Here is an 18716-nt window from a genome sequence, read left to right on the forward strand (position 1 = left end):
AAAGTCCGTGGTGGAGGAGAGCCCAGGCAGCAGCACCTGTTCTCTGCTGCTGGTGGGTTCCTTCCTCTACCAGGGATCTGAAACAAAGGCAGCAGCTGCACCTTAAGCAAAGTCACATACATTTAATGGGAAAAGATACAACTTTTAGAGCAGCCCAGTGCCTACAACACACACAAGGAAATTCTAGTCAATGGGCCAAATCCTGCACCTCACTTTGGAAGATCTCCCAGAAAACTCTGTGGAAGTTTTGCCTGGGTAACAGCTGCGCAATTTGGCCCAATATATTAATGTTGGTCCAATATATATTATTTGGCCCAATTTAAGTAGCCAAGTCGATCAGGAAAGTGTTGGATGGTGTTTGTGTGTGTTTGTTTGGCTAAATCATGTACACGTGTTTATCAATTGGAGCAATTCTGTACATTTCCAAATACACACATACCTGTGTAGAAGACAGAGCTCTCTCATTTTGATATCTGCAAGCTAACCCCCTAGCTACCAACATGAATGTACATTAACTGCTGATGGATGCTGATAACAGGTTTTGCCCACAGTATTGCTTCCTAAAAAAGAGAAAGACCTCCCCATTTCACCACTCTGCATCTGTCTGTGCATTATGCTAAAGGGTCTCTGGCTCTTCTCTTTTGGTGGCCTCCAAGTGAGAGAAAGGGAGCTCACCCCAGAGGCAGATGGATGTAATAAGCATTAAACTTCTCAAAATGAGATTTTCCACGCTCTTTCAAAGGAAAACAATCCCTTCGCTTTGGAGCTCAGTGCATGTGTGTGAGGAAGGGGAATTGGGGAAAAGAAAGGTCACTCAAAGGACCCTTAAAGAAATCACACTAGTGAGACCCCCTGGGAGCATAAGCAATGCTGGAATCTGGTTTTTGTTTCTGGATCGATGAAGATTTTGTAATGATTAGGAAGGCAATCCATCCCTTCTGTGGACTGCAGTTACACCCCCCACCTCCAGCTGGAGGAGAGCTCACTCCACTGCAGACAAGTCTCTGTTTTAGAAAATAAAAACACAGGCAGGGGAATCTCCCTGTGAGTTCTTGCACTGGAGGGTGGGGCCCGCTGGCTGCAGGGAACAGGGGTAATTTCCTTTATATTATATTTTAGCTGAAGATGCCATGATTCTAAAACAGCACCCCTCCCCAACTCTCATTCTATTTCATTGAAAAGAAAATGGAAACACGTCTGGGTGGTTAGGGTTCATTAATTATATGTCTCTCTTTTTTGTGAATAACTCATGGGCTACATCAGACCAGACTTGGAGGGAGAGCGACTGAGAAAGAAGCTTTACAATCTGTGGCATTGTTATTCACTAACAAAAGGACCCCTACTTGTCCACAGAGAGGGAGAGTGTAGATGCTCAGTCAAACGGTCTTTCAATGCTTACAGATTCAGATGCGTTGGAGCCCTTCCAAGTCTACCTACTGTATAACCGGATACACGTTCTTTAGATGGGCTTCCATTCACTCTGTTCTTCACTTTCTGAGTCCCACCTCCTCATCAGATTTTGCTCTTTTCTTTCTGTACTTTTAACATGCAATAATAAACTAAGCTGAGGGGGAAAGAGGCCAGAATGGAAGGAAGAAGTAGATCCAAAATGTTTGCCTTTGCAGTCTCATGGCTATGTGAACTAAGCCCCACATTTCAATGACAATAAATGCTTCCCCACCAGCTCATTGGAAATATTTCATCTGCAGAAACAAAGCTCCAGGAAGAAGCATGGCCTTGTGGTTAAGGCACAGAACTAGCACTCCGGAGACTTGGGTTCTATTTCTGGCTCTGTCACAGGCTTCCTACATGACTCTAAAGAAGCTATTTGACCTCTGTTTTCTCTAGCTGTGAAATGGGAATGATCATATTTACCACAAGGGGGTGTTTCTGAGATTGGTAAAGTGTTTGGAGAGCCTCAGGTGGAAAGTGTCATACAAGAACAAAGTATAATCCAGGCCTTCAGGTGTAGCTACAGACATTCACACACATGCACAGGGATGTGGACATGAATCTCACACACACTTCAGGCAGTTTCAAGGATTTCTCACAGGGCCTTTGTGAACAGATATTCCCTCTCTTTTCTCCCACAAAACCACATTAATATTCAAATGATGGCACTGAGCAAGGTCAGCAATTATTATCTCCTCTCCTGTTATTTTCCAGGGTCTAAAAGGATGATTATGGACCTACTGAAGAGTCTTCAGCAAGGGAGCTGTGGAATAAATATGGAAGCATTGCAAGGGGAATTACAGTGACCTACTAGCAGCAAAGAGGGTGGGAGTCCTGCAGGGCGGGCTGGTATGAGGAACAGAGCACACAGGCCGTTTAAGTGACCTAATGAGACGGTGTGGGTCCTACAGGGCAGGATGGGAGGGGAAACAAAACACATAGCACACAAAATCTGCCCTTTCCTCACAGACTCCCTCCACATGCTGCTCATCTCTTGCCTTGATCATTGCAGCTGTCTCCTCAGAGTCTGTCTAAAATCCCACTGTTAAAGGCACCTTTTTCTTCCTGTTTGAAATTCTCTGTTGAATCTGATGCTGTAAGAGACAGGAAAGCAAACTCCTCATTTTCACCTGCAAGGCTCTATGTCCTCTTGTCCTCACCTATAGTTCTGCCCCATCCCCTCTCCCTTCACCTACACTCTTCCCAGTCCTCTAGCCATACTCCTCCATTTGTCTCCTCCTCTTACTCTTGGCTGCTTTCCTCCTTAGATCTTGCCCTCTACACTCCCTATGTCCTTACCTGCCAAACACCCCCTTTCTCCTCCTTAAAACACAGCTCGCTCCTCATTCAATCTCCCCTCCCTTCTTACCACTGGCAATTCCATCCCCTGAAGAGCTGTCCTCCTTATCTTATTTATACTCTAAGCCCTCCAAAGTAGGGAGCATATCTTTATACAAGTTTGTAAAGTATCCTGCATATTTACAGCCTTATCTGTTTTCTCATAAACAACAATAGAGCGCTAAAGAGACCTAATGAAAGGGGTGCAGGGCCTGAAGGACTTTCTGGGACAAGAAACAAACAACACAGGAAGTTTGAGTGACCTCGTGGGAGGGGATGTAGCTCCTGAAGGACAGAATGGAATGAATTGCAAGAGCACATTACAGGGAGCACCTAGTAGGCTGTCAGCTGTGCATGATAGGCTGGAATGGGGAAGGAGGCACACAAAGATTAAGGCTAGGTCTACTCTACCCGCCTGAATCGGCGGGTAGTGATCGATCTCTCGGGGATCGAATTATCGCGTCTCGTCGGGACGCGACAATCGATCCCCGAATCGACGCTCTTACTCCACCAGCGGAGGTGGGAGTAAGCGCTGTCGACGGGGAGCCACGGAGGTCGATTTTGCCACCGTCCCTACAGTGGGGTAAGTCGGCTCCGATAGGTCGAATTCAGCTACACTATTCGCGTAGCTGAATTTGCGTATCTTAACTCGACCCCCCCCCCCCCCCGCCCCCGGTAGTGAAGACCTGCCCTTAGTGACCCACTGAAGGGTGTGAGCTATGTGGGACATCCTGGAGCAGGTCCTGCATTAAATACTTAGTTCATATTCCTTCTCCTTTTTAAGTTGGGCCCTACCAAATTCACGGCCATGAAAAACGCGTCAGACCGTGAAATCTGGTCTTTTGTGTGCTTTTATCCTATACTATACAGATTTCACAGGGGCGACCAGCGTTTCTCAAATTGGGGGTCCTGACCCAAAAGGGAGTTGCAGGGGGGTTTCAAGGTTATTTTAGGCAGGGGGTCGCAGTATTGTCACCCTTACTTCTGTGCTGCCTTCAGAGCTGGGCGGCCGGAGAGCAGCAGCTGTTGGCTGGGCGCCCACCTCTGAAGGCAGTGCCCTGCCAGCAGCAGTACAGAAATAAGGGTGGCGATACCATACCATGCCACCCTTACTTCTGCGCTGCTGCCTTCAGAGCTGGGCAGCCAGAGAATGGCGGCTGCTGACTAAGGGCCCAACTCTGCAGATAGCAGCACAGAAGTAAGGGTGGCAATACCACAACACGTCATCCTTACTTCTGTGTTGTTGCTGGCGATGTCTCTGCTTTCAGAACTGGGCTCCCAGGCAGCAGGGATGGCTCTCCAGCTGCTCAGCTCTGAAGGCAGCACTGCCGCCAGCAGTAGCACAGAAGTAAGGGTAGCAGTACCGCTATCCCCCCACAATAACCTTGTGACACCCCCCCACACACAACTCCTTTTTGGGTCAGGACCCCTACAATTACAACACTGTGAAATTTCAAGATTTAAACAGCTGAAATCGTGAAATTTACGATTTTTAAAATCCTATGACCGTGAAATTGACCAAAATGGGCCGTGAATTTGGTAGGGCCCTATTTTTAAGTGTTGCTTTGCATAGTCTTCCCAGTTGAATTCTTGTTTGAACTGTGGGGTTTGTGCTGGATCTTTCCTTTTCTAAATCAGCAGACTCAACAGAGCAGGCAAGTCCTCAGTGTCTAAGAGTTCATGCCCGATTTCCCCACCTCCTCCATTCATACTGACACAGAGGTGTACAGCATACGGCTGGGGAGAGAGAGTGTCCACGTGCAGCCTGCCATGGCCTATTTCACGGCCAGCCAAGCTTCCCCATGAGCCAAATTAACTGTAGCCTGCCATGACCAGCGGCAGTAAAGAAGACCCTATCAAGAGGGCCCCAACTTAGCAGACACACAAAGAGGATAAAGAAGTGGCTTCTGGCAACTGTGTGACACACAGAACACAATAGCTGTGGTGCTTGCACCCAGTCTGGCACTTTAAAGGGGGAATTGGTTTCAGAGCAAGAGAAGGCTGCTTTCCCCTGCCACTATGTAGGGCACAGTATTACCAACCACAAGCATTCCAAAGTCATGAGTCAGGCCCCCTCGAAGTCATGAGATTTGAAAAATAATATATTTTGGGTTCTTCTTATTTGCTTTCCATTTTCCGAACCTTTTGGACGTCATGTTTTCTAGCTTTTCTCCACAACTATGAGGGCTAGAAACTTACTTCAAAACAAACAAAAAAATAAAATGATGAGATTCTCATGCAATAACAGGAGCTAGGGCTTTAAGACAGATACCAAATACCTTCATTTTCATGATGTAACATTTCTTATGGCAACAGGCAAGGCTTTCATTCTTCAGCCAGGCATGTAGTGACTCTTTGCTAGGTCCAACTGCACCTGTCATGTTAGGGATCGTTTTATGTCTACACTGCAAAAATAGATAACAATTGTTCTTTGCTGTGTAGTGTTAGGTGGACTGCAGATACATTTTGGTGCAACGGCATGCAGATCCTGTGGTGCATATACCAATCCATCTGTCTTTATAGCAGCACTGCTACTATCCAAAGCCCACTGAATCAATGGAAAGACTCTCATTGACTTTTATGGACTTTGGATAAGGTCGTCATAGAGAAGAGCTCTGGTTCAGGGAGAAGATAGCGCACTTTGACTTTCCTTCTCTCTGGTGTGCTCATGCAGGAATGATGCTTGGTGAGAAGGGGAATCTAGAGCTCTACTGAGAAATATGCCCCACTGGTGAAAAATAAAATCACAATCCACTTCAGTCACAGGCCTACACATGGCTGGGGCGTAGCAGACCCATTCAAAGGAAATACAAAACAGCCTCCTTCATTCAGGAAGAAACCCTATTTTGTGTCCTAGGCTCTCGTTCCTCAAGCTCAAAAGACTAGAAATGCTGTGGAAACAGCAAATAAAATCCTGGACCCACTGAAGTCAGTGGCAAAACTCCCACTGACTTCATCAAGGCCAGGATTTCACTCAGCATCAGTAGCCTCTCTGTGGTGTGGAAGGGAGTCCCATAGTTCAGTCAATAGCACCATCTACTCTGGTCAAGTAAACTATATCATGGAAAGGAGTCCCAGCCAATCCTTCTTAGCTGGAAAGATAGCTGGGCTATGCCATGGGACGAAGAGTTACTGCACTTTATTTGTTTAAAAAAAAAAAAAGTACTTAATTTCATGTAGACCAATTTCTAGAGTAGATGAAATTTTCCAAATTTTGATTTTGCAATGAAAGTTTTATTAAAATATGGGATGAATTTTACACAAAAAAGTCATTCTACTTTCTGGTAAGCATAGAGCTGAGCAACATTTTCTGATTTTCAAAATTGGGATGAAGTTTGAGATTTTGACAAAAAAGGATGAATTCCGCACAAAATTTCCCCCCATTTTTCAACCTGCTCAAGTAATTTCTAGTTGTTCTTTCCCAAGTCCTTCCCTTTTCTCACACAAACAAAAAGGATATTTCTAAACATAGCTACAATGGGCAAGTAAGTATTAATTTCACTCAACCGCAGTTGTCATATTTAAAGAAATAGACATGTTCTTTCCTTACACCCCTAGTACCACCTTTAATTATTAGACCAGAAGGGATTTTAGAAGAGCAATGTGTGCTGTTTGCCTATGCTGAGTGACATGCAGAAAGTAATCGCAATGCACTTAGCCAACTTCACTGATTTGCACTGAGCCCCTTTCTAGTTCTCAAGCATTAGCACAACAGAGCTATTGTGTCTGGATTCCCAACACTGCAGCAAAGTGACAAAACTTACTCCAGATTGAAAGGAACAAGGCTTAAAAAAGATTAAACAAAACCAATTTAAGTGTACCTGAAAGTGTTCTCGTTTGCATTAGGGGCTATGAAATCTTTTGATACAAATCCTAAATGTTACACATAAATGGCATCCCTAGAATCCAGCCCCTTGCTCACAGCAGATTCCAGGGTGGGAGCTCAAAAAAAAGACAGGCATCACCAGGAATAACCACATGAAGGGTTTAAAGTGTGTTGTGGGTGAAAATATAACAGAGACTGGTGAAAGCACGGGAACAGAATCCGGTTCCACCACCGCCCAGACTTCTTGAGGATCAGTAATCCCAGCTGCCATCACTCACTTCCACGGTCTCTCTTTTTCACCCTTGTTTAAATAGGAATACATGGAACACCCAGTTGGGAAAGAAGGAAGTTACCCCTGCTGTTTCCTCTCTAACAGGTACTGTGTGTGCCTGTGTACATCTGCCTCTCTTCCCAAGTAGCCAGCAGAGGCGAGTCAGTTCAATCACAATGGAGCCTAGAAAGGCCCTCAGGGGAAAACAACCCTTTTGGGGACAAATAAAGCAGATTTTCATTAACAATCAGATCAGGGCAACAGCTCAGCCTCAAACTGGGAAAACAAACCGAGATCAAGGTCACCGAGAAGGTCCAGGGCAGTCGCTCTCCAGCTTTCTCTGCAGCAATCCTAAATCCTGAGCACCTGGAGGAACACCCAAGGGATTCTGAGGTGTTGTTATCCTCCGATGGAATGTCCACTCCCAACACCAGCTACTGCACTTGGACTCCTCTTTACTTCAACCCTCCCCATCCACAGGGGAAGAAAGCTTTACCAGAGTCAAACTCTACTGCTTCTTCTTTAATGCACCCACACACGCGCACATGCACACCCCTCTCTTCATCAGCGGAGAAACAAGTATCTCTGTCATGAAAGAGATAAAGAGTTACAGTGAGATTATTGCAGCTAGATCGTGCAAGGTGAGAATTATTTCCAGGCCATGCATCATTATCAACATCACAGCTTCTTGGGTAAATCATTTATATAAGACTGGGAGAAGGCAAGCGAGGGGGAGGGGGTCGAGGTCCTTGCATGTGGGCTGGTGATCAGGAGTGTGCTATTGTGTGCAGGATGCATGTGAATGAGTGTCAGCATACTTGGGGAGCGAAGGAGAGAGTGTGTAGACAGTAACAGAGTGGTGTTTGCTGAACAGCACTGAATTAAACCCACATTGCTAAAGAGATGCTAATACGCACTCTTTGTTGCAGGGGAGAAATGTGCAAGTTTCCACTGACTCTGCTGCTGTTATGTAGAAGGGAAGGAAAGAGGCAAACAAAAGAGAAAGATGAAGAGAAGAGGAAAGACAAGACCTGCGGGGGTTGGGGTGAGAAGAGATTTGTAATTTATAACTCCACTTCAGCAAATGTTTTCACTAACATTAGCATTGCTAAAGCTGAAAGGACATAAGCGAATAAGAAACAGCAGGAACCTGTGGCTTTACGGCACTAACATCTGCTGTAATGAACTCCTCGCAGACTCGTTACAGCCCCTTCCATCATCACCTCAGTGCTTGCCACTTCCTGCCTGCTCTCCAGACACACTGCCAGCAAATCCAGGAACCCAAATATTAGCCATGTGGGCGCCTTTTTGGTGACGGCATCAAGCCACTCAGCCAGGCCTGTGTCTCTTTTGAAAGAAAGGAAGAATGAAAGAACGACAGAAAAAAAAAAGTAGCTCAGAATGTGGCGCTCCCATTTACCTACAGGGATCACACTGCATGCCAGCTCATGTTAAAATACACCATAAAGGGGGAAGTCATGGAACTAGTGACTTTAAAGTGTCATTACAATCAGAAAAGAAACTAAGTAAAGAGACCGTCTTACTCAATACAGATCTGCTCCCTGGAGTCGTCCAGTCATATGAGCTCTCTTTCCTGACAAACTTTTATTCCTCTTAGTATCACACAGCTAGTGCAGCAAAGGGAAAGGGACCTGGATTCCAATCTGGTCTGTACAGCATCAGCTTCACTGCCCTTCAGGGTCTAACTGTAGAATCTGTCTCCTATGTTACCACCAGTCATACAGGACACAACTTGACTTTTCAGGCTGTGTTTGCAGAGTTGCTGGTTAGAAAAATCTTTAGATTTGCAAGCAAAGAAAATGGCACCTGAAGTCCTAAACACAGAACCCCACGGTGTCATTTTCACAGATTCACTGTTCTTAATAGAAACATTTAGTATAATGAGACAGCAAGAGGGGACCTGCTTTTTATTTTAGGAAGGGGACCCAGTCCAAGAATAAGGGGGGGGGGGAGAAAACATAGGAGAAGTTCAAACACCGCTGATTTCAGCCAAGCAGGTCTCTTTCCTATGCAATTTCTGGCTTCACTGACTGGTCAATCTAATGTCTCTCTCCCTTTGCCATACAGTTGCAATGACATCACTTGGGAGGAATTCCACTGGGATTCACATAAACAGCATGTAGAATTCCATAGGCATCCACTTTCCAATTAGTTTGGGATAATGGTGCTAGCTTATTTTGTTACTGCACTGTCTTCCCAATAGTTTGCCTGGGGCCTATTATGAAAGGGTCAAACTGAAAACTACAGATCCTCAATTAAGGCTCTCTAGCTCAGAGGATCCAGAGGTGCTCCTGGCTGTGTATTTGGGGCTATGGTGCCTGAAGAAGCCTACACCTTAATGTACCCATATCAGGTAGGCAAGGGCCTGCAATCCTGGCTGGGGACAAGAAGTTTCCTTCTCTTTCCTGTTACCTTTTCTGTATATTAATGGGCAAGAGACCTAGGGGTAAGACCCCTTCAAAAAGTGATGAAAGTGCAAAACTGACAGCGCTGGAGAAAACCTAGCATGGTGCAGGCAGTGCTGTGAAACTTTCATCATACAGCTCTGCTCATGCATCTCAATCCTGACCTGCACACCTTCTACTACTGCTATTTTAATCCTAGGCTCCCAGAGATTCCATCTCTGTCAAGTAGGATAAACACCAGTGTATCTATTTTTTTAAAGCCATCTGCGTGTTGGCCCATATCTTAGTCAAACAGAAGCGATGGTGTTACCTTGCAATAAACAATCAGAGGTTCACGCTGTTTCTGGTACAGCATGGTAGTCCGTGTCACAACATCACACTCCATTTTTTCACAGCCACTACACAACGCACATAGAGTTGGCACTGAGGTGTGGGGGAAGAAAGAGGGAGAGGGAAAAATGTACCCTAGAGAGCTTGTGATCCTTGTTCCAAGTTGTACATGCCAATTCTAACAAAAACCAAATGCACAACAAAATCAGCTCCGTGTCAGAGAATGGCAATGAATTCCCATCAAGCAAACCTTATGATCGGGGTGGTAGTAACATTTTCTGGAGCAACAAAGAAACTCAAAGGAAGGAATACTCCTACTGTTTCTCTACTGAAAGCTCTTGAAAGATAAATAAAACCCTAAACATCACTTCCCTCTTTAACAGAAAATACAGCGCAATAAAAAATATTAAAGTTCTCTTCCATTAAAAAGAAGAGAATAAATCTCTCCTGTCAGGCCTCATATTCAACTTTTCCCCACCCTGTTTTTAATTCCTTTTCTTCCTTTAATTATACTTTAACTCTGAGTTTAGTGCTCACAAAACTAGAGGACAGATAGCATCAGACAGACAGGGCAGGACAGGAGCTGTATGACCTTCCCACACATATAGATCTAATCCAATGCTTTTCTTTCTAAACCTGCACTCAGCCTGCTATTCCAGTCTTGGGCACCCACACAGTTCTGCCACCATGCTTCAATCTTGACCTGCAGCACCCCATTCTAATCCCCATCCTGAGCCCTGCAGCTCTGACAATGCACCTAAATCCTGACCTGCAGCACCCTTACTAATCCTAGTTCCCCTGGCCTCTGTTCAACTTTGCCAACACACTGAAATCCTGACTTGCACCACACTATTATATTCCAATAGATTGAGTCTCCCTGAAGCACACAGTGCTAACCGTGCCAGAATATTTGTGTGGTTTTTTTCCTTGTCTTTGTAGTCCCTAAATGGACAAACATTCCCTATTATGGGTCAAGCTTGCAAACAACCAACTCATTTTCACTTATGCTGACCCAGGACTGAAATCTAATGTCAGTCTCTAGAAGCAAAGGTCCAGCGCATTAAAACTAGTCCATCCCCCCAACCCTTATTTCCCCTCCCCCACATTGTAAACAGTACCTTTGTAAAAGATAAATCTTCCTAAGTGAAGCATGCTGAGGGGTTAAATCTTCTAGTTGAGAAACACTCTCAAAATTCCTACTCATCTTTAATTACCCTTTAAAATGAAGGCTTGGTTCATTTTCCTGTAAGATCACATTGTCAAAAAATGCTTTTAACAAGACGAGGACAAATCTGCACAACATCCAGTTCTGGTGACACACACCTACCACATTCCATTGTCATCCTCTTTCTTCACAATATGGGAGGAAAATGACCAGCTATGTTAGTTGGGCTTTAAAGTTTCAACAAAGATTACAAGCTGTCTGCCTGTCACAGGCGGACAGGCCACTCCAAAGGTCTGACATTTATAGTTATGGTCTCTTCCAAACTCCACAGCCATCAAACTTTATAGAGCCTCACTTTTGAGATCTAAAGCTGAAGACATCTTTTTATATCTGCACTTAAAGGGAAAACACTCGCACCTTTATTTTCCTTTTGCTGGAGGGTGACAAAGGATAAATGGTGCAGAATCAAGAGATAAAGAGAGGCCAGGCATCAAAAGTAAAGTCATTCTGGGTAGCATGCAGCTGAATTTTATCATAGGAACCAGGGATGGGGGTAGGAAACAGGATACATGCTCCTTAGTTATTTGGGGGGGAGGGGGAGAAATCACAAACACACACAAACAACTTGAAGGGCTCACTTTAAATGACTCATGATCACCAGATCTGTTTGCCCCTAGGAAATTTTGGGAGCTGTTAGAAAAGGCTTAGGTAACTTAGTCTGACCATGGCAGCCTGATTTACAAAATTAAGATCAAGTATGAGAAGAACATGATTCAATTCCATGTTTGAATCAATAAGAAATCAGAGTCCATAATTAAAAGGTAATTCTAGAGTTCAGTGGTTGCAATGATTACTACATTGGCCTTTTTTTATTCCCACAGTAAGAAGCCCCTATGCCCATAATTCGAACTGCACCTCTAGTTTTTCCAGATTATTGAATAGAATGAAATTGTAAGCAGGGATGTAATTCTCCCTGCCAACAAAACAAAACAAAACATCAGTAAGAATCAAATGAATCACAAAGTTGAGTTAATAGCAGGGGCAGCTTGCAAGTCACCCACTCAGTTGGGCTTCCTTGTCTCCCTTCCTCTCCCTCATCCATGGCCTCCAAATCATCATTTTCAAATAAATGCACCTTAGTTATTAATATTAATTCAAAACAGGCCCACTTTCTCCATTCAGTGTCTCCATATTGTGCGGGGGCCCAATCCCATGCTTCTTGCACACCCAAGTTTCCCATTGAGTTCAGTGGGTGTTTTGGGTGCACAAAGAACGCAGAATTGAGCCTTTGATTTGGAATATCTGCTCTATTGCTTTGCTTCTCTTTAATTTGTAGTACTGCACATTCGTAAACATACTCTGAATGTTCTTAAGCCAGTGCTCCTATTTCACATTCCTGAATCCCTTTAAACAATGTTCTCCATTCAGTACTGAACCTTCCCCCTATCATTAACTGCAACTTCAAAATACATCTTTAAATACCAGACTCTGGACAGATTATAATTAGCCAAGATCAAATTATAAGTGTTGCAACTTTTTAGAACTGTAACAAACACTGAACTAGAAAAGAAAGGCACTCAGCCTATGAGACTAGCAAAATATTAGCTGCTGCACAGGGTAGCAACCATTGCCAATTATAAATATTTAACTAGACACAAATTGTCACCAATATAGTCTTTGCATATCTGTCCTTCAATTTAGCCTTAAATTTCAAAACTGTCTGACATACAAAAAATTCCATCTGTTGTTCTAAAGCTCTGCCAAAAAGCAGGTCTCAGATACACAGAACAGCTTAAAGATGGACCAGTGTTCTCACAGTAGATCATGCATTGGCCTGAGAGAGAATCCCTTTTCCTTTGGACCAGTAACTTAAGAGTCTGTTACACTTTTCTACAGCACATGATACAAAAGGATTAAGAAGCACAAAAACATGTGGTGTACCTACCTAATTAGATAGTGTACTGTCTCCTTCCCTTCCACCACAGAAAGGTCTCTTTAATATACACACAGAACATAACATACACAGTCATCAGCAATCCGATAGGCAAAAATGTCAATGATCCACTGGAAGAGGACTTTGACTCACCCTCCTGACACTAGAGGGTCAAAACTTCTACACTGTTTCTTACTGCAAAAGTAATCTGACCATCTGAAAGGTCCAAACTCTGGTCCCCTCTTTCCCCTGGAATTTGAGGCCTTCAGCAGTAAATACTGCAGCTAAAAAGGCAAAACTAATACTGCTCATTCATTCTCCGACTCCTTTCTAGTTTCATCTGAAGATATTTATTTTCTCCCTTGCCTAGACCTCTTAATTCTTCCCACTGTAATTATTTACCTTAGAGGAAAGCATCTGAGGTTGTGTAGTTCATATGAAAGATATTATACAAACAAGGGCCTTTGAGTAACATCTTATTCCAGGATTAGACATGGAACTAATCCTGAAGTAAAATGCTACTCAGCAAACCTAAGGAGTGGCAGAGTCAGCTACTAAAGTTGAACTGTATTTCTGCAAAGGTGAGCATGCTCCTATTTCCCTTGCATGAGACCCATTTTACTACCTGTGCTCACCGTGGATCGCCTCAAGGGCTTCAATGAGACTATTGTCAACTGAGGCAAAGGTGGAAGAACAGGGCCCATAGTTTGAGGGGTTGGAAATACACTGGCAGGCCCTATTCCCACTTCTTTACTCACGGTCTTACAAGTAACTGATGGGCTGAACAAACATTTTTTAAACCCCCTTTTAGAGGTATTTAATGGAGTCACTCTTTCTCTGTGCCACCATTTAACATCCATGTCCAATTTGCCTTCCTCTTCTACCAACAGTTTCCAACTTCATAAAAACAACAATCAAAGTAAAAACCCACTTCTCAAATGCTACATCCCGAATCCAAAGTAATCTCCTGCCTGGGGCTACCCTTGAGTGTGAAGCATTTTCACTTGTGCAAAATTAATCAACGAGGTAACCAAAAGTACGGGAAGAGTTAGTGAATAACCCTCTTCCCCTCTCTGGTCGGACTGAAATAGCTTGGTTTCTTCCAGCTCCCCCTAAATCACTAGTTAGGGAGCAGTGGGAAACCAGCCCGGTGCAGATGTGGAATAATTTGCTCCGGTTTCCTCTCCAAATAGAATGGGAACGTTTCTCGGTTTTCAATGACTTAAAAACGGCTCAGCCTCGGAAGCCGCCACGGGGCCAGCAAAGCAGCGATTTTCCTGACGGCGAGCCTGTTATTAAAGCCCAGCTCGCATTCCTGCCGCCGCGGAACAGCGCGGACCCAGCCGGAGGCAGAAGGGAACAAACGTGCACTTCAGAAGCCGAGAGCGAGGGCAAACTTTGGAGGGGCTCCGGGGGGCTGCCTCCCTTGTGGGCGCCCAGCCCGACCCCGGCGGAGACAGAAGGCCGGCGGTGGCCGGGCGCACAGGCGCCGCGGCTCGTTCATACCATCTTGTTGATTCGGTTCCTTACCTGCTCCGCAGCGCCCGAAGTTGCAGTGCAGCATCAGAGCCAGGAGCAGCACCCCGGGCGCGGAGACGGCCCGGCTCCGAGCTGAAGGCATCGCTCCCCGGCTGAGCGTCTGTGTCCGTCCCCTCGGGGCTGGCTCCCAGGCTCCTTCCTTCTCCTCGGCTGCCTGCTTCGCCCCGAGCCCCCCAGCTCCCCGGCACTTCCCCGGCCCGGGATCGCCTCCTCCCGACGCGCTTGGGGGACGCGGGTCTCGGCAAGGCGAGGGAGGCGAGCCCGGGGAAGGGTCCCGCCCCTGCCGCTGGATCCCGCCGGTGCCAGGCTGGGCAGCTCCCCTCCCAAGTTGGGTGCCAAGGAGAGCGTGTCAGAGGAGCGGCCGCTGGGTGCGCATCACTGCAGGCTCCTCCTGCCGCCGCCTCCCTGCCCGGGCGCTGCGCCTAGCACGGCACTTGCATCCTGCCCCCAGCCCGGCTCCTGCCACACTGCCAAGGTGTCCCGCACGCTGGAGCCCAGGCGCAGGGGGGCGGCGGGGGGCCACGAGGGGGAGCCTCAGCAGCGGCGTGGGCAGGGCGCAGGGGGGCGGCAGGGAGTTCGGAACGGCCCACGCCGCTCCGGCAGCAACGCGCAGCGGAAAACCTGGCTGGCTGGATCCGTAGTGAAAGCCGGAGCTGGAGCCGCTCGGCACTTCCCTCCAGCCCGCTTGGAACCTCTTCGCCCGTCAATTTCTTTTCTGCCTCCCCCTTTTCCCTTTCCTCAATGGCCCACATCTTCCCCCCTCATGCCGCGTCCCTCAAGCCCCCCCTTCCCCTCAGCTCGCTCTCAGCTGTATACATTATTACATGCAGTGAGCTTCTAGCGCCTCTCCTCCCGCTACATTGTGGGTCTAGCTAGCCATGGGGTCGGCAGACTTTCAGAAGTGGTGTGCCGAGTCTTCATTTATTCACTCTGATTTAAGGTTTCGTGTGCCAGTAACACATTTTAACGTTTTTAGAAGGTCTCTTTCTATAAGTCTATAATATATAACTAAACTATTGTTGTATGTAAACTAAATAAGGTTTTTTTTAAATGTTTAAGAAGCTTCATATAAAATTAGATTAAAATGCAGAGCGCCCAGACCGGTGGCCAGGACCCAGGCAGTGTGAGTGCCACTGAAAATCAGCTCCCAAGCTGCCTTTGACATGTGTGCCATAGGTTGCCTACCCCTGAACACACCACTCCCTTGTGCTTGGATTTGGTGGTGGTTAGTGTACAAACATACTCCAGAGCTGCTCGTTCCTCGCATGCTGCAGGTGGAGCCGGACAGAACATCACACCTGAAAAACCCTTAAGAAAACTTTTATTTCTCTCTTCCTTTATCCTCCTATCGGTCACTTAATGTGTCCCTCGCGCATTCTGTGATGTTTTCCAATGCTTCCTGCCCTCTTCCTTTTCTTTAGTCAATACTTCATTTTCCATTTGATTTTTTTCCTAATTAAAAAATCAGTCCAGCTGTTTCCAAAACAATCCTCAGTTCCCACTGGCCTTTGCTTCCTGCTGCTTTCACATGCACCGTATCTATGGAGTATGGGGGAGAAGGGGGTTGTAGTGGGTGAGTACAGCACCCGTACGTGACATAAATTCTTTGTCTGGAGGAGGAGACGTCCAACTGAGAGAAGTGGAAACAAGGGAGGAAACATTGCGGGAGGGTGGGGAAGCTAACGTGATCTGTCAATTTTAGGTGCCCTTCCTATGGTCCCGAACAAATTTCCCTTGAAATGAAATTTGGGAGGAGATCCTGAAAGGGATTGGCCTTCCTGGTCTCCCTTCCTTTTCTTGTAGGTCTGATGAGCCCTGAAACAAGCTGTACGGTGTTTTAGATTTAAAACTTTAAAAAAAAAAAGTCACTGGGTTTTCAAAGTATTAGGAGGCACTCTTAGTTTGCCTGATTTATTTTTATTTTCTTTTATTTGGTCTGCAACAGATCAAAGGAAAATAGATTAACAGTGGAGACATCCATAGCAGAGAAATTCTAACCACCTTTCCCCCCTCAAAAAAATAAAACAATCTGAAAAGGACAATTAGGGTGAGTTGATGGGCTGCTTGCGCTCTGCTGATTGCTTTATGTGACCTTATTCGTGCCCAGAGTGGAATTATTGCCTTCCGTGAAGGGGATTTGGGGGGGAGGTAGCAGAATTGGCCGGAATAAGCATCCACACCGTGCTGTTCTGAACCTTCGTTAGAAGCTTCCGAGGTATCTGTTACGTTTAATTCTTCCAGTTCCCTAGGCAGAGAGAGTGTAGCAGGTCTGGTGCTTCTCCTACTGTTTATTGCTTAGGGGGAAAGGGATCTGGATCTCTATCCAAGCAAAGCCTCTTCTGTTTGATTAAAAGGGGGCGGTGGAGGGGACGCTTCTTTCGTTTGTCTCCCCTTGGCATCTACTGTATTTCTCTTTCACAACTTTCCTGAACTGGATCATCATGGAATACAAGGAGACTCGTGAGCAGGTTCCCTTTCCTCCCCTCCCTTACCGACCGCCATCTCTCGGAGCGACCCCCAAAGTAGGGGGCCGGCGAAAGGACAGGAGTTGGCCTGATTCTTCAATTTTCACCATTGTAGTAAGTGGCAGGAGAATCAGGCCCACTCTCTATACATTCCCCATACACCCTGGCCCGCCTCCCGCTCCTCCAGATTAGATAGCCACGTTTCCCTTTGGCCTGAACAATTCTACAGGGCAGGGAAGGTGCCTGAGTTATCAGCGATCTGATGCCTGCCCTTGATGTCGTTCTAGTGCAGGATGAAGTGATTGCGCTGGCGCCATGCAGGGCGGGTTAGGACCGAAAAAACTCGACAATTACTTGCAACTTGTACAGTTTCATCCACTGACCCAGACCAATGGGTTCTCTAGAGCTCGCGCCAACACGAGTGCCTGCGCCAGCTCAGGGACCTGAGTCTGCAGGTTGCTTGGGGGCGAATATCTTTAGTTGTATGTTGGTTCAGGGGGAGTTTAGCAGAAAGGGAGAGTGTAAAAATACACCCCACGCAAACAATCATTTGGGGGGAAGAGAAACAATAACTACATTTATCCTCCTAATACCTGACTCCCCTTCCCCTGCCCCTCCCCTCAATGCAATTCCACACTTGCTCGGAACATATTTCCTCTCACAGCTTTGTGAAGAGTTACAACAGAGGGGCACTCCTCCAGCAGGCAGCAGTTACAGCGAACCGTTCTGGGGGGTTCCCGGTCAGGTTTCACTCCTTTGGGGGACGCGGCGAGCGATGTACCTGGCTCTTTTTCTTTATTGACTTTTGAAAGTACTCCACAGAACCGCGCAGCCTGGGCTTGCCAGCCGGAAACTAAGGGGAAAGATCTGACCGGTCAAACTTTCCAGGGAGAAGTGGAGCACTCCGCTGCATGTTGTGGGTGTGCGGTTTTCTCAAACAAGAAACCTTCGCGGTGGTTTAATACAGTCCATGCATTTTTGTCCTGATTTCGAAATAAATAATAATAATAATAATAATAATATCGACATATTTATTGCAGAGACATGTTTTCCCCCATTATTTTGAACTTACCCCCCTATTCATCCCCTCCAAATTGTTAAAGCAACTAACTTGGTTCCGTATGTTTCACTGACTCTGGCGGTATCCTTACAACATGCCAGCGGGACTGTGAAGTGGATCGGGTTTTTAAATGCTGTGTGGGAAGAGGCAGCTCCCCCTCCCCACCCCGCCAAACACGCAGACAAGCCGGGTGGATCCCCTTCATAATTTGATGCGGAGTGAAAAGCTAATGGGATATTACTGCGGATCTTATTGAAGGGGTGATTTAGCGTCAGCTAACGATAATGACAAGTTTGGGCTTGTAATTTTAAAGCTTTGCGCTGTTGCAAAGTCAAATGAAGAGAAAGCAGCTCTCAGTTTCCACTGGGTTTTTCCTGACACAGTTATTAATGAAACACAGAAAACAATGATGGACCTCAATGATCAATGGAGCGTCTGGTGCCAGCAGTTCTGTTGTTTCTCTGGTCTGCACCATTTCAGTTTGGGCTGGTCTCAGCTAAAAAATATGGCAGATGTTTATTTAAGTAAGAACCTCAAAAACAGTAAGAACAGCTTGATATTAAGAACTCCCCTTCCTACTGCTGTTCTGCAGTAGTAAAAAATCAGCACCAGGGGGAGCTCTGCAACTTTAACCACTCCAGTGTATTCTCCGGATAGAGGGGAAGTCACTGCTTTAAGGCTCCCATCCAGTCCCTAGATCTGTTGCATATGGTTTCTCCCAATCTCCGGCAAGAGACAGTAGGTGTCTTTTTTTATTGTGGCCCTCAGGCATCATTCTACCAAAGAAGATCAAACAGCACAACCAACTTTCGAATAGGCACTTTCGAAAATGTCAGCGTCAGTTTCTCAGGAGATGCATGAAAAAGTCCAGCCAAACTTCAGTCTGAATGCACTCATTTGACTTTAACAAT

At 46.0% G+C, this 18716-nt stretch overlaps 1 protein-coding gene across 3 annotated transcripts in view; it reads right to left on the reverse strand.

Moving 5' to 3' along the window:
- The window catches only part of UNC5B (unc-5 netrin receptor B), a 165279-nt gene extending 150560 nt beyond the window's left edge, over positions 1 to 14719 (reverse strand). For all 3 annotated transcript variants that reach the window (XM_054034793.1, XM_054034795.1, XM_054034792.1), the window contains exon 1: positions 14272 to 14719. In XM_054034793.1, the coding sequence (XP_053890768.1) occupies positions 14272 to 14362 (91 nt within the window). In that variant the 5' untranslated portion in view covers positions 14363 to 14719. The remainder of the gene's footprint in view (positions 1 to 14271) is intronic.
- Between the last annotated feature and the right edge of the window lie 3997 nt (positions 14720 to 18716).

The sequence above is a fragment of the Malaclemys terrapin genome, chromosome 7 (assembly GCF_027887155.1).
Source record: "Malaclemys terrapin pileata isolate rMalTer1 chromosome 7, rMalTer1.hap1, whole genome shotgun sequence".
Lineage (NCBI taxonomy): Eukaryota > Metazoa > Chordata > Testudines > Emydidae > Malaclemys > Malaclemys terrapin.